The sequence below is a fragment of the Triturus cristatus genome, chromosome 6 (assembly GCF_964204655.1).
Source record: "Triturus cristatus chromosome 6, aTriCri1.1, whole genome shotgun sequence".
NCBI lineage: Eukaryota > Metazoa > Chordata > Amphibia > Caudata > Salamandridae > Triturus > Triturus cristatus.
Window position 1 is genome coordinate 991,571,355 of NC_140589.1, and position 24,597 is coordinate 991,595,951.

The following is a 24,597-nucleotide window of genomic DNA, read 5'->3' on the forward strand; positions in this document are numbered from 1 at the left end:
AAGCACATGAGGCGCTGTCACAAAATAATAGAAATGTCCATGAAAGTATTGAAGTTATTCCCCTGTGCATATTATTAAGCACAGCATTTTTGCCTGTTAAACGAAGCCATCGCAAAGTTATGAGGAGTTAAACCATTAAGACGTGACTGAAAATCTCCATGAAGCGCGAACTTAAGATGGCGGCCGTTCGAGTCACGGACCCGCTCTGTAGGGCGAATACATTAAAGCGCTGCTTACATGATAATGCAGAAAGTAAATGACGGCGCTTCGTGTGCAGCTCAGTTTGGGAAGATCAGGCACTCATTCCGGAGCTCCTGAAGGCGTAGGAATCACACCCGGTTCGCCGCCGTCACCGCCATCCCTAGAGAGTCAGGGACCAGCCGCCATTTCCCCTGGGCACTAGGCTCGCCCCCCCCCCCCCCCTTAATACCTCCTTGATTTTAAAATAGCACTAATTATGTAGATACTGATGGTTTTCTAATCTTCCATTTAAAGGTGTGTCAGTAGATTTGTAAAGATATATGATACAAAGTGAATGGAATATTTTTGGGGACTCATTTACTTTATGACCTAGTTGTAGCCAAGATAAGAACTCTTTTAATGTACTAACTCACACTTCTTCACAGAAATATGAAAGATGCTTACGCTATATTTTGTAGCAGCAAAAATCTGAGTGCAGGCACATTCTGTGAGATAGGTGAACATTCTAACTCTTCACTAGAAGTCTGTGATCTTCAAAGACAGCTCTTATGGGAAGAGCGCATAGTGATAAGTGGATTTATACTATAGTGAGGCTTGTCTCAGGTACTAGCTATAAATCTCCTGGGTGAAAAACATTTGGATAGGGGCTGATAAAAATGCTGCATTTTTGGTAGTGTACATCTAGTTAGCAATAACAAATATTGCATGTTTGGCTATTTAAATTGGACAAATAACAATCATTTCAGACACTCATAGATCCTCAAGACAGTTGTGTATTCCATGGAAATTACAAAAATGTCGCTCTCTGACATATTACCTATCTGTATTTTTTTTTTTTTTAAATTAGTTACATTTAAATTAAAAGAGTCGATAATAAAAAAAAATGAAGGCCTGCATTGCTCTGTACGCACTGTAAAATATGATTAGAGGACATTTCACATGACGTTCTACAATAAATTCCCAGCTCAAGTGCTTTATTTTTTCTTCTTAAACCATGGATCCCTGTGTCTTATACATCAACTGGCATGTCTGTTTTGCCCCCCAGAACTCTCCTCTTGGTTTGGGTTCAGAGACAAGTGGAATACACCTGTAGTATAAATAGGGACACGCTGCTAACTAGAAACAAATCTAGAATTTGCTTCTGTGATCAGGCTCCATATTTTGATTCTCCTGTTTTAGCCTTGTCTAGCTCTTTATTTCCATTTAATTGTTTTTATTTTCATAAACTTACATATCATCGGTTGACTTTTATGTTTTAAATAGATGATGCTACATTTGCAATTTCCCTCAATGCTTATTCTGATGTATTTGGGGGTGGTGGGGAGCATAATAGAAGGCAAGGCGGGGGACCAAAGTTGGGTTGTCCGTTATCAAGGTGCAGCTGTGAACAAGCTGTATACCAATAATAAAATCTAGGGTTTCTGTTGACATTTACGAGTCACATAGTATTTTTGCTATACTGGCCTATTGCCAAAACAAATCCACCCCGATTGGAATATAGGAAGCAATCCATAATACTCCAAGGCCACTAGGTGTTGGCCAGTCTATTCGATAAATTACACCACATCGATCTCAGCGCGCAGAAGTAAACTCTACCACAAAGAAAAAAAAAAAACAATGACAATAAGCTTCCAATCACCCCAGGTTTGTTATAAGTCTTTCTGAGTATGCTCATGTCCAATTAGGTTAGCGTCACATAATTTAAATTGGTTTTCCTCCGTGTAAGAATAACTCCTTTTTAATACCCCCATCATCATTAGTAATACTTTCAAAGTGTTTTATCTTAATACATTTAGTCACTGTCTCCCTTTTCCCTGACTAGAGCAATTTGCATTTAGTTTCACTCACATTGAAGGTACATCATTCTAATTTAATAACTGTTCCCCCCCAGGGAAAACATCTCTCTCAAGAAGCTAACTCTTCCAATTCTGAAGCACAGACAGCCCCCGGGCTGACCGGGCACTCAACCTGACAGACATGAATCCACAGCTAAAAATATTTTTGAAACAAAAAGCTCATTGGCTTGGCTTAGCGAGGAGTTTTTGAAAGGCAGTATTTGTTCTTAAAAATGAGATCCAGAAGGAATTGGCACTGGCAAGCCATGGTTGCTTCTATCCCTCAGACTAATTGAAGGGCTAGATTCCCTAATGAAGGTAAATGAATGAAGATATTTTAGTAGAAAATGTCGATTGACAAGTCTCTTCATAATGAGCTCTAGCTGTGCCAACATTTCACTAAAATGCCTGTAAAACTTTGCATTAAAGTAAGTGGAAGGAGATAATGCTTGCAAAGCTGCACATTGCTTATGGAATTGCATTGTATAGTATTCTCAAACAGTTTCCCACTAGTGGGGCCCTTGTTGCACTGCTGAATGCCTAGACCTGAGCCTGGGTCATCCTGTGATGATAGGTTCTTGGTTGGGTGCCCTGATCAGTGTTTGGTGACAGTGTCATCTTTATTGGGCCGTGGACATGAGGTGTGCTGCCATGTTTTTAGTCAGTTGCTTACTGATCTCTTAGGATAGTAGCATGCCTCTTGCTCAGCGATTACATATATGTGAAGTCTCATGTTCTGGATCTTTATTTGAACATTTTTGGTATATGAGAGAAGTTCTGTATGGTGTGCTCTGTTTATGTTTGGCAGGTGCTGCTGGGTCTAGATTGAGAGATGACCATTAGTCCTGTTTTAGGGCGCAAGGCTAAAAAAAAACACTCTGGAAGATGGAAATTTTGCATGCCCGCCAAAGCGCATCCTTCACCATGTTTCTTTAATGAATACCTCAGGGATTTATGTTGGCTGCCAGTGAATTAAACATGCAGAGGCATGGCTTAGACCAGTCGCCGTACGTACATCATGTCAAGATCCCTGTCTGATGCCTCTTAGCTATTGTTTGCCACTTAAGTTTCATCAAGCAAACAAATTTACAACTAGTTGGAAACTTTGGGGTATATTCATTAAGATTCCATGCCATGTTTGTGTCACAAAAGTGACGCAAATCAATGCAGTATCTTTTTTTCCCAATTAAATTCTCTTGAAAGTAATGCAAGCCAGCGCATAGCACTGTTATGCATTGCTTAGCGCCAAGGGGGCATTCCATGGGTGGTGCATAAATGGTCACAGGCAACACCATTATTTCTGACATAAAACTCTATCTACAAAAAAAAGTGGACAGGATTTTGCATCAAAAAATAACACCCATTTCAAATTAGCACTATCAAGCAGAACTTTTACTATTTCGCCCTTCTTTTCCGATTTTGCATGTGTGCTGCACCATACAGCACATGTACAAAGTAAAAAAAATGTTTAAGTTAATCTAACAATAGTATTTTGTACCTGAAGGGTATCCTTCCAGTACAAAACCTATGCTAGACTCATGCAGATAACCCTTGCTCTATGGTGCAAAGATGTATGCGTGGCGCATGCTGCCTGACTGTGCGCCGGCGCTAGGGAGACAAGAGGAGAGTACCACATCTTGGTACATATGGCGCTCTCCTTCTCAAGCAGTGCAGCATTTTTGGCTGCTGCGCTGCATAATAATTTGGTTAAAAAAAAACTTTGAGGCACATTAATGCTACTCACTAACATGTGATCCAAAATTAAGTAGATCTGCCTATTACTCGAAACCAGTAAACAAAAAATCCATTATTAATTTGTTTTCCTACAAAGGTTTTATTTGTCATCATTGCTTCCAAAGAAAGAATAAGAAAGTACGATTTTTTAGGTAGTTTTTTTTCTAGAAGAAGTTAAAGTACAGGATAGGCTTCCACGAGATAGGTTTGCTATGTATCGTATTATATCATTGCACATTCTTTTTCAGGGAAATGTTGGTGATAATAGCCAAAGATCTGAGCATTGAATTAAAAGCAAAAGCACCTTAGATTATTACTTTAGGTCCCTGAACATCTCACTTCTCTGCAGATTTGAGGTAAAGAAGGTCTCTTTGTGTGGTTGTGTCTCAACTAAATTAATGCCTCATAGCTTAATTAATTGCTCTTTAGCACAATTTCCGACAGCTTCCAAATGTGATATATTGCTTTAGGTGTATCAGCTATTCAATCACCTGGCCAGACAGCGAACAGTGAAAATATATACAAGGGAGGCAGTTCCAGTTGACCTGATTGCCTCTTAGACAAGTTGAAATGAAAAGTAGGAAAACCCAGCATGGCAAGCAATAGGGAGGTTACATGTCCTTAGGAGAGCGAGTAGTGGGGACACACCAGGAACCCGGAGACATGGAGAGGACTGGGCATTCTAGGGAGGCCAAAAGGCTTCCACCATGCATCACTGGGAGGGAGGTGCGAGAAACACTTACTCAGAAGGAATAGGACAGCCCTAGACTTAAATGGAGCCCTTCCTAAATCCACAGAGACATAATAGAAGAGACACCTCTAGAATGGGGAGAGAAAACAAGGAGCAGGCATGACAGGGAAGCCCCTGACAGATGAGCACATCTTGACTGGGGTCATTTGCACCTCTGCAATCAATCACCTCCAGACTAATGACTCTGGGATTTTGCAGGTATCAGGTGAGGCAACACAGATTGAGACACTCAGGGGAGAAGGCACTCTTCCAGAGTAGTGTTAAACGTTGCAAGGGGTCGTTGGAAGGGGATGACAGATGGTTCTTAAGTGGAAGTATGGGGAAGGGAGAAGTTGAGCTACAAAGTTAATTGAGAAGAGGAGGGGAGGCATTCAGTGATTCCCCGGAAGCATTTGGTGTTGATAGTTTAAAGTGGAAAGCTCATGGGGTAGAGGGAGTGGGACGTCAGTTACATTTCCAAAATATGTGCAGGACACACACCAAAACATGAGATGACAGGGAAATGTGAAGTGGGGAGGGGAGAAAGAAGTGCCACATCAAAGTGTCCCAAAGCTCCTTGAATAGCCTGGTACACCTATCACCAGATATTGAGGAACTTTCAAATGTTAAGCTGCAATGGTAATGATAAGCTCAACAAACTATAAAGAGGAGTAGCGCACTAATATATTTGTAGACAAGGGCAAGACCTAGTCGTCCTGCAGAAGACAAATTCAGCGGGCGACTACTGCAACTGCCTAAACAGGGGACAGTTTGTTGTACTGGCACACTCAGGCTTCAACAGGGGATCCAGAAGAGTAGTGCTCCTGGTAATGAAAAACCCACCATTCCATTTAACTAAGGCTTGGTAGATACAGGGAGTACCTATGTTGGGGCGCTGGGAATTTGGCGCAGAGGATCCACGTTTATGATAAAAACCTACACCTCCCCGGCGATGCAACAGACAGTATTCGACAAGCTAGGGCCACTCCTCCTGGAAGCAGAAGTACAGGTATACTTCTTAGAAGGTGACTTTAACAAAGTTATGAACTAATCCCTAGAAAGATCAGCAGCTACGTACTCCAGGGACACCCCACTAGAGTAGCAAGGTTTGCATGGGCAATGTGTTTGATTGACGTGCGGTGCAACAAACACCCAATAGCTAGAAAATACTCTTTTTTTTCTTAGGGCCTTCTGACCCTTCTCTTGACTAGACTACATACTGGTCCTGGCAAGCAATGTCTAAGACATCTATCTATACACCAGAGTAAAGGGTGCGAGGCATGTCAGACCATTCCCCATTGTGGATAAAGGTGGAACTCATAAAAAGGTGCAGCATGAGGTCATGGAGAATGGACATTTGGGAATTGCAGGACCAAGAAGTGGACACACAGCTGAGGGCTGACACCTTTCACTATTTCACTAAGAATACCCAATCTGTAACCTCACTGACAATAGTGTGCGAAGCCTATAAATCAGTTTTGAGAGACAGAGCACAAAAGATCATCTCCCAGAAATGTAAACACAAAACTTGAAGGAATTTCAGATCTTAAAACTGAACAGTTGTCACTGGAAAGAATATATATAGATACGAGGTATGATATGGTATTAGGTTAGCTAGAGGCCCTACCAGGGGAATATCACACAGTCACATGACCTGGCTACACAAATATAGAGGATGACACAACACAAGCTATATGGTATAGGAAACACAACAGGATGATGGCTGGCCTGTTTGGCTAGGTGGGAACAAGGAAGATGGTTATCAGGTCTCCATAGGAAAAACAGTACATATTGAAAAGACTACCACATAGCCTATCAATTTGCGAACTATGCTGGAAAGGCTTGCACCACAGAACACAATACTCAGTCCTTTCTGCAAGAATGACTACTTCTGTCTCTAGACAAAGAGAACAGGTCTACCCTCGATCAGGAGATCACACTGCAAGAATTAGCAGCAGCCATAGAACCATGAGCAGTGGCAAGACACCAGTGTCCTATGTGATAACAGTTGAATTTTTCAAAAGATTTTCCTTATAGCTGAGACCCCATCTCCTCCTCATGCATATAAAAGCTGAGGACAGATGAGAACTGTCATCTGACTTCAGATATGCATTCATCATGTTCCTCTATAGGAAGAGAAAACCTAACATTGAATGTCCCTCTTATAGACCCATCTCTCTGTTAATACAGGGTTTCATACCGGGTAGATCATTCTGTCTCAATAGCAAGACACTGAACATGTGGCTATCCATGGTAAAATAGACCATAGACCCAGTTGCAGGACTTATCTTTGACACCAAGGAGGTGTTCGACTAACTCGACTGGCCCTATCTCTTCCAAGTCCTTAAAAGATTTGAACTAGGTCAGAGGTTTTTCAGATGGGTGGCCTTACTATATGTTGACCCAACTGTGACAGTCAAAGTTGAGGGGACTCCTCTAGAACATTCTATCCTGCGAGGGGGACCCGACAGAGCTGCCCATCTCCCTCTTGCTCTTTGCTTGCTGCATGGAGTTGCTGGCGTGCTGGATCAGAATGAGAGCTGACGTGTTGGGCTTCCCAGAGATAGGTGAAGAATCCAAGAACATTTCCCTACATGCTGATTACATCTTACTATAGTTGTCAGACTTGGGGACTTTCCATTTATAGTAACTTTGATAAATTCTTAAGATTCCAAATAAACTGGGACAATTCAGTCTCATACCAGATGGGCAACTTGGCTGGACTAGAAGATATCCCCTCAAGCCTAAGAATCTCACAGATAGGCTTTTGATACCTTGGTATTCAGATCAAAAGGGACCAGGCGGACTTTATGAAAAACAACATGGAGGGGTCCTTAGGGAATTCTGAATACACTAAGAGACATGGAGAAAGTCACCTCCATCACTGTTGAGATGAGTCTCAATATTTAAGATGGTCATGTCGCCCAAGTTCTGATATCCCAGAGACTGTTGACTGAGTAGATCAAACACTTCGGACATTGCTCTGGGTTGAGCAGGAATGTACAGAACAGCTCTATGGACTTTACAAAGGTCATTGGATAAAGTTGGCTTGGCGCTCCCAGACATCTGAGCCTACTACACGGTGACACAACTCCAAGTTAAAAATGACTGGGGCTTCATACCGAGTGAGGACCCACCGACCAGAGGGGAAAAGGCGAACATGGAATAAAAGACATATGTACACTACATATATGGTGGCCCATTTACCAGACGAGGTCTACTAATTCCTACTCAAAGTGCACTGGTGGCCTGGGATGCCATGGTAGGATATGTAGGTGGGAGGGGTAGGCTGTCTAGGGCAAATCCCCTATGGACAAGAGCACAGTTAATGGAAGAAGCGAACGTTAAATGTTTCTGGCAATTGAACCTAATGGGGATCTCCATGCTGGGAGATATGAAACAAGAGGGTGACATTAAACCAATAGAATCCCTAAAAACTGAATACGACCTGCCCCCCCAAAAATAGGTCTCCCTTTGCATATTATAAAGCCGACCGAATGGGACGATCAAGGACGCTTAAAGAACCTGAAAACTGAAGCATTGCTGATGTACATAGTGACTGTGACCACTGTGCTGATTTACGACAGTTAAAACGGAATAAAAAGGGTTTAAATAAAGAAGAAAAGAAGTCTGAGCTAAGGCCCCTCAGTGTATGCATATATAAAAATATTTTTTTTTTATTTTTTTTTATTACATTAGGCTTTCAAAACCACTACAGTGGTCTCTAGGCCAGACCTAAAAATGCCCTATGTCAGGGGAACAAAAGGATGCAGTATACTCAACATGTGCTCTTCAGAAGTGGAAAACTGTCAAAGAAGCACATGCCTAAGAGTAGAATGGCGTGGGGGGTCCATGCCAAAGGCACTTGGGTTGGGCCTTGCATATCATCTGACAGCGACAACTTAGTGTGCAATGGCTGGATACTTTTCATTGTATTAAACTTAGTAGTATGGACTGATATTATGAGTCCTATACATCAATGTATGGCACAAAGAATGAATAAAAAGGCCTGATATATTAACTATTGTTTGCAAAATACTGGACCAGTATTTTTGATATCTGTGAAGAATTTACTAAATCAACCTAAGTACTTATTGAACAATTCAAGTAGGATAACTGTTGACAAACTATAGTATAGGAAGATGAAAATAGTAAAAACAACTGTACATCCAATGTCTTTATCTATATTTTCCATCATGACATCACAATGCACAGTGGAGTTCATATACTGATTGTTACAAATATCTGTACCACTCCTTATATGTAAAACTGTCAACACTGTATGGAATGTTCTAGTAGTGTATGCTTCCGACCAGTATGTATGTAGCAGACCAGTGCTGTTACTCTGGGTAGTATAGGGAGGTATGATACACACAAATTCTCATTTGGAGAGGACCTAGGCAGGACGTTTGAGCTGGACTGTTCCTATTGGAGGAGGGCCAAGCCTGATTTGCATATTTCTTATCTCTGTCTAGAGTGGCACAGTGGGTGAAAGATAGTGAACTGGAATGCAGCCTTAAGCGGGACCAAGACTGATTTCCATATGACTGGTCTCTCTCTAGAGTAGCACAATGGGTAAGATATGATGGACTAGAATGAGGCCAAGTGATCACAAGTGGCTGAGATTAATTCACTCATTCCTTCCATCACCTTGTTTGTTGCACATCGTCTCATGCAACTTCATCTATTATGAAGAATTCAATAGATGATGCCGATAGTTGATCCATTTGAGCTTTACATGTATGTTCAATAGCATATTGTATGAGATTTCATTGTTAGAAAAAAAATGTATGTCTCACTCTTTCCAAGAGAACTTACCCTCTGCTTTCCTAGTTAATGAGAATCAGGAGCAAAAAGACAGGATCAAAAATAGTGTGAAACACGCTTAGGTGTACTCTCTTTTCATTACCTCGAGGTTCCCAATGGTTACTCAAAGGCAGAAACATAGATAAGAAGCAACAAGCCCTTCCAATTAGACCATTTGCATGCCTTATGTTGACACAAAGGCCCTACATGGTTTCCAGTATTGGCCTTACTTTTGTATCACTATTTATTTTCTGTCTGCATTTTTCATTTGTATGTGCTTTCGAATATTACTATTGGAAAAACTTCTCAATAAGAGTTCATTGCACTGAAAAAAGTTGTCTGCTATGATTGTATTTTAAAAATGTCACATACATACGGATCGACCTGCAACAATATAGACTGCAAGATATCGACTTCTACATTATAGTCAAGGCAAGATTACATAGGGGAGTGACAACCCACAGGGATTCGAACCTTGAGATTCCTGGCCTGGATGAATACATCTCTCAAATTGTCGAATATGAACATAAACATCTGTTTACCTCTATTCTGGTGTTTAGCATCCCCTTTTATGACTGGTTATCTAAATAACTCACCATGTTAATAGTTCATCACAGGACCTTACCATTCTGCCTTTATCCTTCTGTTCATATACCTGGAAATTTGCTGAATGTGAAATTTTAAAATTCAGTTGAACAACAGCAGCACAGCTTCCTTTTCCTCCAAGTTATACCTCCTCCTATGCCCAGCAATATTAGTGTCTGTCTCTTTGTGGTATTGTTAAATTTTTTATCTTTGACCTTGAAGACATGTTTGCCCCAATTATTTAGTTTTCTTTAGTTAGCTTCTGGACTTCACCTCTCATGTGAAATTGCTCCTCTGGACTCCTGTGCACTAAATGCATGCTTTGTGTTTGTTTGCACTGACTACAATCCCACTATTTCAGCTTCACTAAAATATTATTCAATTTCTTCATTTACTAGGGGCAATCAATCCTACTGTAGGGGCTCTTTACATCAAAAGGGCTGAAAGGTGGTTAGGGGCTATGAGTGAGCCTCACAAGATGAGAGCCCTTAACACAATTTCAAGGAAATCCAGAGACCCCACATAGAAAATTCCACACAGGAATTCCCACACGAGACAAAATTGAAAGTACCACCCATGACATTTATTTTAAAATTTAAGAAGTTCTTATAGAAGGGGAAAAGATTATGTCTATTCAATCAATCAATTCAAAATACTCAAAATGTACATAAATGCAAGTCAACAGTGGCAGTGGAAAATGAGCCTTAATGTAGTCAATATTAAGAACAGTCTACAGTCTAGCAGTAGAAATAATAAGCCAATGAACATTCTGTCATAAGGACTGCTCATTATATGCTGGAATAAGAATATGAAATATATTTAGGGCTCCCAGTGTTATGGTATTTATTTTTTGAACATTTCCGTCTGTATTTATCCATATTTATTTTTTTGGCCTTCTTATTGGTATTTTGCCATATTTATTTTGTGTTTTGAGAATAAATGGAGATGTAAAATGGTATTTTTCTGCATTTATTTAAATGATAAAAATGCAGTCATACTTTGATTCCTGTCACATTGCAGCTAATTAAGCAGCCAACTATAACAAAACACTACACCCACAGGTAAATATTAGCATTATATACACATATTTACTAACATGCACATGTATTTAAGGAAAATTAATGTTGTTTTGTTTTGTAACTATCCATGATGTTTATCTGCTCAACTGTTGCTCTTAAAAATAAATACAGACTGCAAGCACATTGTTTTCTGTCTGTATTTATCTGTAAAAATAGCCAAAAGCTGAAAACTGGGAGCCTTAAATATATTGTAATTGCGGATTCATAAACAGACTAAAAGAGAGTCAGCTCCCCAAAAGGACTAGAGGAAAACTTGGATTGTCGCCCAAATGGAGAGCTTTTGTACAGTTTTCAGCAGAGAAATCATACAGTCACCATGGCATGATTCAAAAGTTACACTGAGTTATCTAAAAGTAAAACAGAAAACACATCACATGAGCATAGCTGTTGCTCTGCTGCTAGTGAATAATAACCCTATATTATGCTTACAAAAGAAAATGAAAGAACATTAAAAAATGTGAACACCTCAGCACAGCCAAAGGAAATGGCCTTCAATTGTATACACTTCAAATCTTTTTTTCCTCAGTAACAACATGAACAGAAAATAATACATTTGATAAATGTTACAGTGCTAGCAAGGCTATAAAGGTAACTGAATGCTGTACAATTAATATAATACTAAAGTTCACATTTGAGGCTTCTTGGGGCACAGGCACAGCATGAGAAAACAGGGCAGTGACTGACTCAGCACATCACACACATATTAAAGAGCAACTGAAAATGCGTCTAGGCCTACTTATGTAATCCTATAAATATAAACATTGCATTTGCATCTCTCTTAAATATATTAAAACACTGAATTATTAATTGTGCAGTCTGCCTCCACACTATCTTTTTAATATTTGTATGTGTATACCATATCATATAAAAATCATATATAAAAATCTTAGTGTAAACTAGTCTAAGCTCCTTTATTCAGTTTTTGAGCATGTACTGAGTAGAATATATTCAAGATTGATTTAGACATGGTTAGTAGTCTCTCAATCAGAGCACAGGGGCTGAATTATGAAAGACAACAATGGTCCATCTATGCCCAAGAGAGCACCTGAAATGAGTGTTCAGTGTGAAAACCCTGGAAGTCCTGCTGCAAACAAGCATTGGCAAAACCAGAAAGTCCGATCTCAGCTGCCAAACTTTCGCTCTTTTGTTTTCCATTATTTTCCTGCAACATTATTTTTGGGAGATCTGTTGGCCAGCACCAATATCAAATTTGTATAAACATATATATGTGATTTGGTCTCGAATAGAACCCATTGTCTTAGTAGTCCCTTGCACAGACGGGAACTATTTTGTGTGTGGATGTTCTATTTGCAAAATATCAAAAGTTAGCCAATGGCAGGAATTAGCCAATGAATAAAGTGGGTTAACCTATGCTGTATGCAATAGCGGTAGAAGAAAAATGAGAGTGACACAGCATCAGACCAATGTATGAAGAGTGCTGACTGATGAACCTAATGGCAGTTTAAGTAGAAGGCACAGCATTTGTAATCTTGCCTCACATCCCCTTCTAGGTGTTCTGGAAATTGTAGCTAGTTGATCAGCTGTTTAATGCCATGTTCTAGTCTTTCGTAGGCATAGCCTTGTACAGAATCAGTATACCAAATAATACAGAGCAGGATTTAGACACCACAACAACTGTTGAATTTATGTAAGTTGTTGTAACCTGATCCAGAACACTATATACACACACCGAGGACCCTTGAATTGATTAGAGTGCCTGTTGTTGGTAGTAATGAGTAAAATGTAATTTCATTTTGGAGAAACTCAGTTCAACCCAATCTTATTTGTTTGTGTTGTCAGCACATAAAGTTAATGTATTTTTTCTTTTTTTGTAGGCTATGTACATGTTCTATGCACTGGCTATCGTCTGTGATGACTTCTTTGTCCCTTCTTTGGAAAAGATATGTGAAGTAAGTAACTAGTATTTGAATTGATACCATTGATCAGGTTTATTTATTTCATTATGTAAGAAAGAATTTTTCAGCTCAGCATCATCATCAATGAATTCTAGCACGAATATTTAACCAAGGAAATGTATTAAAAGGAAAAAGATAGACATCAGAGTGAACAAATTGCTCCACTGACAGAGGGCCTGATTTTAAATTTGGCCAGTAACGGCTGGTGTTAGGGCGGAGTGGCGGGGCAGGGTGAGAGCAGGGGTAGGAGTGGAGGGGGATTGAGAAAGAAGAAAAAAAATAACTTTTCAGCGCCTGCAGCCTGTCGCATTGCCAGTTTTCTCCTCCTCTCGTGGCTCCACTGCAGGGCAGGCAGAGGCTACTAGGCTCCCCTGTGACCAATCCTGAAGCTGCTCTCATCCATGAGAGCAGCTTCAGAATTGGCCTGAGCAACCTTGATGTGTGCTTCCAGGGAGCTGTCCCCAACTGCCTGGCAAATTTAGAGGTCACTGCTTGCCCAATGGTCATCACTGTACCTTCAGAGGAGCTGCCATCACTGCAGTTCCCATAAAGATAACGAAAGCTTGCTGAAAAATCAACATCGGATTTAATGCCCATTCACAAAATGTTTTCCTTTAAAAAAAATCCAAGACTGGGAGTTTTCTTTTTTTTAACACAAGTAACTAAGGACCCTCACACTCAAGGGTATTCCTCTGATTGTGGGGGTGGGGGTCATTATTTCAATTTCTCTCTCCATCACTGCAGGCTTTTCTATTGCACTAATGGACAATAAAACAGGCATCAGGCCGTAAACTCTAAATACGGTGGGTAGTGAGATTCCATTACTATGATGGTCAGCATTGCGTCAGACTACTGGATATGTTTTCCATCAACAGAGCCGATGGGACATTGCCTAAAGAAACTGGAGGTACCCCCTCTGGCGAGGGGGTCAGCTAAGAATTTGTCTGACAGTGTACATCGTCACCTTTGTAATGGGATATACTCCCCACCAAACTCTAAATCAGTCCCAGTGTGGTGTTTTAGTAATGACTCTTTGAATGAGTATGTCTATAGCACTTTGAATAAGAAAAGAAGTAAGAGTTTGACACCCTTGTGTGATGAATTTCATTATTTTAGTGAACTAAGGGACCTAGTTAGCAACTTTGGTCTTGCCTGCTCATTCATCAAATTCTGCTGCTGATTTTTCATGGCTGTTGGGCAATTGATGAAAGTTCACACCTTTATTAGTGATACATCAGATTTCAACTCATGTACAGGATTCCAGATACTGGAAGAATAAGTTAATTACAACATTCGAGAAATGGCCAGATCTCTTGGGTCCTGTCACCTGTCTTGTGGAAAATTGGTATACATATGTTTATATATATTCACCGAAAAAAACAAAGGTTAAAGTGACGTTACAGTTAGAGAAAATTTCAGTGCTGATGTAACATTTTAAACAAAACAAAAACACTGGAATCCACAAGTTATATTTATCGTTAGTAATGATAACTTATGTCCTAATGCAACTATAACTCGCGCCCCCTCAATGCACAGTCGAGTTATCAAAGATGTAATTTCAGATGTTGCAGTGATGTTATCAATAATGTCATAGCACATGCCATTAGTGATGTAATATTGGAGGTAATTAGCAGTGCTTGGTAAGGTCACTTTAATCTTGCAACTCCCCGCCCCTGCTCTGCACCCTGTCCTGTGACTGGGCCCTAAGGCCAACCACTCAATCAAGCAACACCCTCCAAGTGCATGGCCGTGTGCTGCATGAGGTTAGTCACAGGGCTTGGCCTGAACACAACCCTTCACCTAACTTCCCCGTGGGCAGCTACCCCCCACTTCGGGAAGGTGTCATGTGTCCCCTGCTTCAAACCACTGTTGGCCCTGAGGACCTCACCCCGGAGCCTTTCATTTTTTTAAATGGGAGTGGTTGCACTATGCCCCCCTCCCTGGTCTTCTGTGGTCCTGGGGTCCCCCTGGGCTTTTTCTTTAATAAAGAAGATGGGGCTGTGTGGCCTTACCCCAAGCCACTATTGGCCCTGGAAACCCCATCCTGTGGGCCAATGTGAGACGGGACCATATGTACCACTCCCCAGTAGCTAATCTGTGGCCCTGGGGAAGGGGTCTCTGGGGCCCATCTGGGCTTGGGGAGGAGGGGCCACACACTCCCTCCTCTAAAAGTAAGCACTTTGGCTCCAGGGAATGGGGTGCCCCGAGTCCCATAAGATCACAACTTTAAAAAAAATATATATATTTTGGCCCCATGCAAGGTATTTCTACCCTGCCCTCTTATATATTTATTTTTTTCTAGCCTCAGGACAGGGGACTGAGTCCTGGAGTCCTGTAATGGCTTCCTGCTGCAGAGAGCCAATTAGAGACTTCTTCTTAAAAAGCCCATGGCCATGCAGAAGGCCCGATATTTTTTTAAGGAGTTTTAGGGCCTCTCACAAACGTTCCTCAAACCCAACTGTCCAGAATTACAAATGTTTTTGCCTAAACTACTGAATGGATTAGCATATATATATATTATCTACTGGCGTTCGCCAGTAGATAGTAATAGTTAGGACCGTGTTTCCATAGGAAATCTGAAAATTCTATTTTGAATAACTGTGGCGCCGGTTGACGAATCCTCGCAAAATTTTCAAAACTAATGGGGCGCTCCGCTCAGCTCCTACCCTGAAAGTCTCGGGGTGATTCGTCAAGCAGGGGCCGAGAAAAAAGGGGGGTCTCAAAACGCGTTTTCCCCATGCATTTTTCCATAGGACCTTTAGTCGAAGGTACAGCCCGAACGGCTGAACAGAATTACTTGAAATTTGGCAGGGAGGTAGTCCTCAGGTCAGGGATGTGCCTTTTGCATATATGGTGTCAATCTGTTCAGTAGTTCCTGAGAAAATTGCAGTTAAAGCACATAAATATCTATAGCCGCGCACCGTGCGCGCACCCTAACGTGCATGAGCGTAATTCTGATTGGTGGTTACATGTCAGTCACCGTTCGAATCGGTTGAAATCAGGAAGTGTCGGCCGCCATTTTGTTTGTTGTGGGTGCGAGAGTGAAAAATAGAAGTGGCGAACGTGAAAAGGGGGCAGGGTAGAGAGTTCCTGACTCCCTAGTCTTTGTCAGGGGGTCCCTAAAGGACCCCGAAGGGTGAAAAAACATGTTATTATTTTTTTTTTTTAATCGCAGGGTGCGCGCACGGTGAAAAACCATAAAAAATAAATAAATAAATTAGCATTTAAAAAAACGTACAAATTCACTTAAAAAAACAGGTTTCACACACGTTATAGTTGGGAATTAGCATTTAAAAAACCTTGCGAATTCACTTAAAAAACCATAGGTTTCACACATGTTATAGTTAGGTGGACATTTCACTCGCAAAAAACCAATGAAATTCCCCCGTTATAGTTAGTTCAGATAACTATAACTCGCGCGACCGCCACTCTATCACAAGGATGATGTCATCAGTGATGTCATGAGTGATGCCACTGACCATGTCATGAGTGATGTAATATGTGACATCATGAGCAGTGGATTGCGGGCGCGCGAGTTATAGTTAACTGAACTAACTATAGCGGGGGAATTTCATTGGTTTTTTACGAGTGAAATGTCCACCTAACTATAACATGTGTGAAACCTATGGTTTTTTAAGTGAATTTGCAAGGTTTTTTAAATGCTAATTCCTAACTATAACGTGTGTGAAACCTATGGTTTTTTAAGTGAATATATATATATATATATATATATATATATATATATATATATATATATATATAGTTGTGAGCAAGGCAGCAATGCCGAAACGCGTAGCAGTGAAAGATACTTTAATAAAACGCAGAAGTGACTTTTAGACCTCCAGCCCCTATGTCGGCTTCTGTTTTCCATTGGAAATCGGAAGTGGTGTTATATATATCAATGTAAAGACTGTCTCCCCTCCTAAATTCATTAAGGCTCCGAGGGCCTGATTCACAAAAGTATTTCACACTTTTGAGTAATTTACTCTTTCGAGAAAGTTCCCTACTTTTTCATTGTTCACAAATTACAAGTGTAAATTTACTCAAAAGGTGTATCTTACATGGCTCTAGCTAATTGAAAAACCTGGGGCTATTCACAATTTGCAGGGACTATCCAGAAAAGTAACTTAACTTACACTTTAAATAATTGAGTACTCCGAGTACTCCTAAATGTTTGAGTAACTTTACTACTTTTGGCAATTTACAAAATATAAGTGGAGGGGTACTCAAAAGTATATGAGTATTAAACATGTGTAAATTATTTAAAAGTGTTAGTTACCATTCTGAATAGCCCTTGGACCCATCAGTTTGGTGCAGACATTTAGATTTTGAAATAGATAAAAAGAAGACGCTTATTCAATTGTGTAAATTACACAGAAATGCAACTTAATTTTGTGATTCGGTTCAGTTTCCGGTCATGGATTCAGGTGCTGTAATTCCTGTATCATCCTATATGTAGTAATATTGTGCCTGCTGCTCAAAGTGGAACACTTTTGCAATCGAAACCCAGTGCATGGGTCCTGGATTTCCACATTTTCAGCACAACCATCAGTAGGCTAATGAGCTAATATTCAATTACCACCCTCTGCGGAAGTAGTGACGTTTCTTCAGGTGGTCTGCATTATTAGTTATAGTGTGCCTCATTTCTAGGTCTTTCTGAAATAAGTAAGGTGCAAGGATGGTTGTGGCTATGTTTGGGGCCTTGTGTATGTCTATCATTAAAAGCCATTATTTTGAACACCACTTTCGAAATCAAAATTATCCTTTGTTATAACAAGTAAGAAGTGACAAAACCAATGCCGATTGTATTGCTCTTACATCAGGGAAGCAAAACAATGTGCTGTAAACCTAGTTTTCTGATGAGCAGTGATATACCTTTTCTTCCATGTCTCTGGAGATCGGGGGAGGAAGGGGATTATGGGCAGCACTCTTGCATCCCCAACTACCATCTCCCCAGTCAGCCATAGGTCTGTTCAGACCTGCACTGTCAGGAAAAAGCAAGGCCAGTTGATGGAAAATGCTGAAGGAGCTGCTGTCGTCGAGACTTTGTTCTCCCTCTCACAGTGAGAGCAGTTATGAGGAGGGAGAGGGAGTAATGCCAGAAAAGTTGTGGGGAAGAATACAGGATGATAGGTACTTGTTTGTACTGGGGAGACGGAACAAGAGTTTATTGCTGGTGATGGATGGGGAGAGTGGCAACACAGGTCAATCAATCAGCAAGTATTTGTAGAGCACTGCTAATCTCCTGTGAGGGTTTCCAGGTGGTAGACTGTTGTGCTCAGTTACAAAGCCAGGTCTTGAGTCTCTTCCTGGTAGCCCACCAGCGAGGGAGATGTCCAAAGGTGAGGGGTAAAGCTATTCCAGGACTTGGCAGCAAGGTAGGAACGGCCTCCACTGAGGCTTTGGCAGATGCACACTGTCTGTGCGAGGACGAGGGAGGCTAGTGAAGGTCTCTGGATGGTTGGTGGAAGTTCAGGCGGTGTTTCATGTATGTAATTGTCCTTGGTTTGTGGAGGACTTTGTAGGCGTGCGTCAATATTTTGAATTGGCATCTTTTCTTGATGGGGAGCCAATGGAGGTTTCTTTGGTGTGAAATGGAGTGTGGGTCCATTTGGGCAGATTGAGGATGAGTCTGGGAGCTGAGGTCTGTATTGTCTAGAGTCTTCTCATGAGTTAGGTTTTGGCTCTGAAGTACAGTGCATTGCCATAGTCCAGCCGGCTGGTGATTAGGGCTTGGGTGACTTTTTCTTTTGCTGATGGGTAGAAATGTGAAGTTTTCTTTGGATAATGCGGTGAGTGTGGAAGCAGGTGGTGTATACTGCATTGATTTGTGATTTCATGGTGAGTTTGCTGTCCAGGATGATGCCGAGGTTGAGGGCATGGTCTTTCGGTGTGGAGTGGGTCCGAGTTTGGTGTGCCACTAGGTGTCATTCAAAGGGGAGGTCCTGTTGCCAAAGATCAGGTTTTGTCAGTGTTGAGCTTCAGACAGTTGGCCTTCATCCAGTCAGAAACACTCTTCATGCAGTTGTGGAAATGTTTTCTTCGTGGTGGTGGGAGTCTGTGAGGGGATGAGGTAGGTATTGTCAGCGTAGGATATGATGTAGAGGTTGTGGGTTCTGAAGATGTTGACTAGAGGTGTCATGTAGCTGTTGAAGAGGGTGGGGCTGAGGGATGAACCTTGAGGAATGCCCAGATGGTGCTCTTGGGTTCTGAGGTGAAAGGAGGTATGAGGATTCTCTGAGTCTGTCCTGTGAGGAAAGATGTGATCCATCTGAGTGTGTCTCCCTGGATCCCGATGTGGTGCAGTCTCTTGATGATTGTGTGGTGGGAAATGGTGCTGAACGCTGCAGAGAAGTCGCAGAGGATCTGGGTTGCTGATTCTCACTGTAGTGTAGTGTGGATGTCGCCTGTGGCAGCGATCAGGGTGGTCATGGAGCTGTGGTTGACGTGGTAACAGGATTGGGAGGCATCTAGAAGGCAGTTTCTCTCCTTGTATTTTTTAGACTGGGCATATGTCATTGCATGCGCTGCATGTACTCTTGCTTGCAAGATGTTCTGGCTTACAATAAAGTGCTTGGAATCACCCATTGCTTACCATTTGTTGGCTTCCCTGTCATTCTTCTCTGATGCCTCCAAATTTGCCAGCGCAGAACAAGCGTCACTTCCATTCCTTACTGTGGAGCTTGAATCAAGCACTGATTGACTAAACTTAATTAGTTCCCGTCCGAGGCTCACACTGTGATTGAGGTACTATTTCTTCTTTCCCTTCCCACCATTCTTTTTATTGCTGACCCACGTCTTGAGCTCCCTTTCTCCTTCCTCGCACCTCCCTCATGTTGTTTTTCACCTCCTGCCTTACTTTAACATATTGCACAGAAGCACGAGATGCTCTGAAACTTGGTTTAAAAAAGCGCTATGATGCGGTCAACACTTGGCACGTCAAAGTGCTTTTCTTCCTTGACTTCAAGCCATTTGCACAGCAGCTCGCACTGCGTGCAACATGTCTAAAAGAAATTGACAAAGCCAATAGATCTCACATGGGTGGGACCAATTGGCTTGGGCAATGCTTGTTTGAACTATGGAGTGTAGGTGAAATGGGGGTATCACCGAGGGCGGATAGGAAGGTTCGCAATTCACCATGTATTCCTGTTTCAGAATGGACAAAGGGAGGAAAAGTTCTTCTGGGGGTGGTCGGGGAAGGTAGCACAATGCCAGTTTTTGATATTAGGGCAGGGGAGGAAAGGAAAGGCGAGAGTACTAGAGGGTGGTGGGGTGGATGGCCGTTCACCAAGTACATTTCAAAAGGACTGATAAGTGTTTCCCCATAACTCAACGAACCTTGCGCTGCAGATCTGAGCAGAAGAAGAGATTTTAGAAGGGCTTACTCAACATAAAATGCCAGTACCATGGTTGTTTTCTACTCTTGTTTTATATTTGATGTCACTTAAACTCTGTTGGAAAACAACCCCACTATTGATATTTCCCCATCTGCAATTCTTTATATTGCTCTCATGCTCCTTAATGCAACTGAATATTAACTGCTCTACCCTTTCATTATGTGCACCCACCCTAAATGGCACGTTTTATATTCCACACACCTATGTTTAGAAGCCAGCAGGGTAGCATGTGGAGACGAAGGTGTCCTGTTTCATTGAACTTCTAACTTTAAAGGTATTTGGGACCTTTTGCGAAGTAATGCTGTTGTGCACCTTCAATTGTGCCTTTTGATCTCTCAGCCACCTTTTTATTTGTTGCCACTTTCCATGTCAAAAGATATCATGAAATACTACCTCTGCCTTATTTGCGTGTTATGTGGCACGATTTCTAGACTATCGGTAGACCGCAGGTGAGATTTAGAACTATCTTCTGAAATATTAAAGAGTAATGGAGACATTAATCTCATCACTTAAAGAGCTGGATTTAGTGTTTGTATCTGAAAGAATCATGTTTGTGATTAATTGTCATTCAATTGTGTCCAAGTGACATATTCTGATATGAATAGCAGCAATGTACAGTGTTCCTGACAGGTTGAATTAATCGGTTTGGTAATTTTTTGTCTAAAAAAATCGTTGTTGCAGAAAAACGATATTTTTCTTTCAGATATAGGAAGATTATTGGCTTTTCTGCACTGTCACGACAAAGTAATGTAAGTCCCAAGGAGCGTCTTTATTGATTAATAATCAAATACCGAACTAAACAAAAAGTAGTGTCCAGTGTCTACAATCCCCTCTTGCGCTATCATCGAATGTCTAATATCTTGCATCTTGTTCTTGCATGTATAATTAATTTGACAATCGCTTCACAGTGGCTTCCTAAACCCACGTCAAATCTAAAAAAAACATTTTCAAATAAGACCAAAAATAAACTAGCGTCTCCAATTACGATGTGCGTTGGTAGTGACAAAAGGAAACATTTAAAACTGTCTCGAGATGAAATTCAATTAGATGCTGCCAGATGACATGTTTGGCTCCCTGCTGCGGCAAAGACAAACTGCTCAGATGTCAGGAAGCCAAAAGCAGCAGGTACATTTTAATAGACATTCTTTTTTGCCCTTTCGAGATTTCCAATGTTAAGCGGGGGGGATGAGCACAAGATGGGCATATAAGCGTCCTTTTCTCACGAATGGGTTAGCCAGATACCTAGGGGGAGATTTAACAAGATTTAACGGTGTGTTTTACAAAAGTGACGCAAATAGGCACAAAATCTTTTTTTTCCGGTTTACTTTCCAGCGCTGAACTTGTTTAGTGCTGGAAATAACGTGACAGTAAAGCAAAGCTCTGCATAGCACTGGTTTGATTTACTTAGCGCCAAGGGGGAGTACCATGGGTGCTGCATGGGCGTTCCCATGCAACTGCCCAAAGTTTCTGATGCTAAATCCTATTTAGTGAATAAAGTAGACAGGGTTTAGCATCAGAAAACTGCGCCCTTTTGAAGTAGGTGCAAGGAAGGAGAAATGCTTTCATTTCTCGCTCCTTTTCTGACTTTGTACGTGTGCTGCACTTTACAGCACACATACAAAAAGAGACAAGTGTTAAAGTTAGTCTGAGCATGGTATTGTGTTCTGGAAAGCTATCCATCCAGTACAAAGTCTATGCTACACTCATGGGGACACCCTTGCATTATGGTGCAAAGGTGTCTCCGTGGTGCACGGCAGCTGATTTCAGCACTGGCGCTAGGGAAAGGGGAGACGAGAGCCATGTTTCTGTAAATATGGTGCTCTCCTCCTCTCGCCTTTTCACAGTGCACCTTTTGTTGCTGCTGCACTGCGCTGCATGAATAAGTGTTAAATCTGGCCTACAGTGCATTGTGGGTGTGTTTCTAAAATTCCATTTACGGAAGGAGGAGCATTTATTGTAGTTCATTTTATTTACAATATCAGCCCGTTACAATTCGTGAACATAGGGTTAAACCATTAATAAATAAGTTACAGCGGTCAATCATAAAAACACAGCAAGCAACAGCTTCTGTTAGGAGTCAGTTGTATAGTTGTCCAGTTGTTTTTATTGTAGATGCATTCTTTGCAGTTGCATTGTTCGCAGTTTTGGCAAGAAGGGGAACTCAGGCACAGTTGTTTTGCTGGGGAATGACGTAATTTGATAACATGTGGAAAACAAACCAAAATGCAGGCCTTCAGTTTCCAAAACCAACAAATGTTCTACTTGACCATACCATTACTATTCCCCACATAAAGATAAGCCTGTTACCAAAATTCATATTGCTATATTAAAACATGCTCCTCATAAGAAGACGCTACCTTCTTAAGAAAGTTTCCTTCAGTTTCATCAATAAATAAAAATATAACTAAGAATTGCCATTTTGGCACTTTATAACACTCTGAATAAATGTCCTTAAGTCTTTACCCATTTGCATTTTGTGATTCACAGAATTACATACCCAACAGAATTGTGAGCAATACAGAATATCCTAGAGAATAAGGCCACAAACTGAAATAGTTTGTGGATACAGCCATCCTAGGCTTGTTTTCCTGGCTTGGTACAGTGCCAATAGAGAACAGACAGAATAAAATTATTTTTAATCTTTTTATTTTTTATTGGAGTACATTTTTAAACAGCAGCAGATAAGTAAACACAGAAAATTAAATAAATCAGATCATGAAAAAGGAGAGATGAAATCCATATGCCCACCATTTTAAGGTCACATGTATGACCATATTTAACGGTCGCAAACTGAGAATCGGGCCGTTTGAAACCACTAAAATGGCCTTTAACATGTACCAACCCTATTTTGCTAGTCGGTAACCTATTACCAACTTGCAAAATAGGGTTTGAGAGTCAGTATTAGGAAGAGGGATGCCAAGGGCGTTCCTTCCAAAATAGTGAGTCGCAGGGACATCTATGAATGTTTTGCAGCAGGAATGCGGTCACTAAACATTCAGGTTTTACCGACTCCGAGAAGGAGGTGGTAACCCATTCGCAAACAGGAACGCGGCCCCCAAGGCACCCCTTCCCGTTTATGAATGGGGTGCCAACATTTTTTAGGAGCAAGCAGTGGTCACACAGGCCACTGACTACTCTTAAAAAATGAAAAGGTAGCTTTTCCTTTTTTGGGGGAAACGCATCTAATTTTCCTTTAAGGAAAATGGGCTGCTTTTCAATAAAAAAAATGCTTTATTTAAAAAGCAGTCACAGACCTGGTGGTCGCTGACCCCAGCAGGCCACCATCCTTGTGTTTGCAGGCCATTCCCAATGAGTCGCAAATTGAAACCTACCTCATGAATATTGATGAGGTAGGTCATTTGCAATCCCATTGGGAATTGCTGAATGTGTCTGAGACACATTAGTACATCACATTTTGCAAGTACTTAATTGCGAGTCACAAAAAAAATCACAATTAGAGGCTCGCAAACTGAAATGGTCATACAGCAGGCCCTTAGAGTTCACAAAATATTCTGTTACTTCCTACGCTCTCAAAGAGATAAAGGTGTGAAACTGGAATTTTAATAGTAACAAATAAAACAACCATTATACTAATTTTTATTACTATATTGATCACTCCTCCCCCACCAATGCCAGTATCGCTTTTCTGTATCAACTGATAGGTAATCAATAAAAACATACAATAAAAAGGCTTTTCTAAGTACTTGTAAACAGAAGGAAAAGAGGATCAAGAAAAGCTATTATCAGATAAGTCCATATCTGCGTGGCAGTAGAAAGTATTTTAAACCATGGCCCACCAGACAGGTTCCTCTAGGATGTAGGAACAGCTATGTGGTTATTCTGCTTGTATTTGATCTGCTCTAAATATACTACATTGAAAAATTCATAAATATATTCACTTTTAGTGATCTTAAATGTATATTTGATTTGGTAAATAGGTACAATTTGTAGCTATTTCTCCAAAAATCAAAAAATGGACCTGAGGTCAAATAAATTCCTGTAGGAGGTACATCATGGCACTTGTGTGAATGTATGGCTTGGCATGATCGGTGAAATGACTCCCCTTTTGATATTCGAGCAGGAATAAGGCATACATTTGCTCAAACTCCCACTTCCTTTGGCCTTTTTATAAATGATATGGATGGATATTTAAACGACCAGAATTGATGAATTAAAGGATGAATGGAGAGACAGAGCATTGTTTTATAGGTGGATTACAAAATACCTTGTTGCCCTAACAGAGTTATCATTGCACTGGTTACTCAATGTCTTTCGCCAATACTTCCAAATTAGAGATCCTACTATGAATAAATG

The 24,597-nt window shown here is 40.9% G+C and overlaps 1 protein-coding gene across 1 annotated transcript in view; it reads left to right on the top strand.

The window, feature by feature from the left end:
• Positions 1-24,597, top strand: part of SLC24A3 (solute carrier family 24 member 3) — a 1,192,172-nt gene that overhangs the window by 695,565 nt on the left and 472,010 nt on the right. Inside the window, exon 4 of the mRNA XM_085611775.1 lies at positions 12,806-12,880. Coding sequence (XP_085467901.1) covers positions 12,806-12,880 — 75 coding nt within the window. The remainder of the gene's footprint in view (positions 1-12,805; positions 12,881-24,597) is intronic.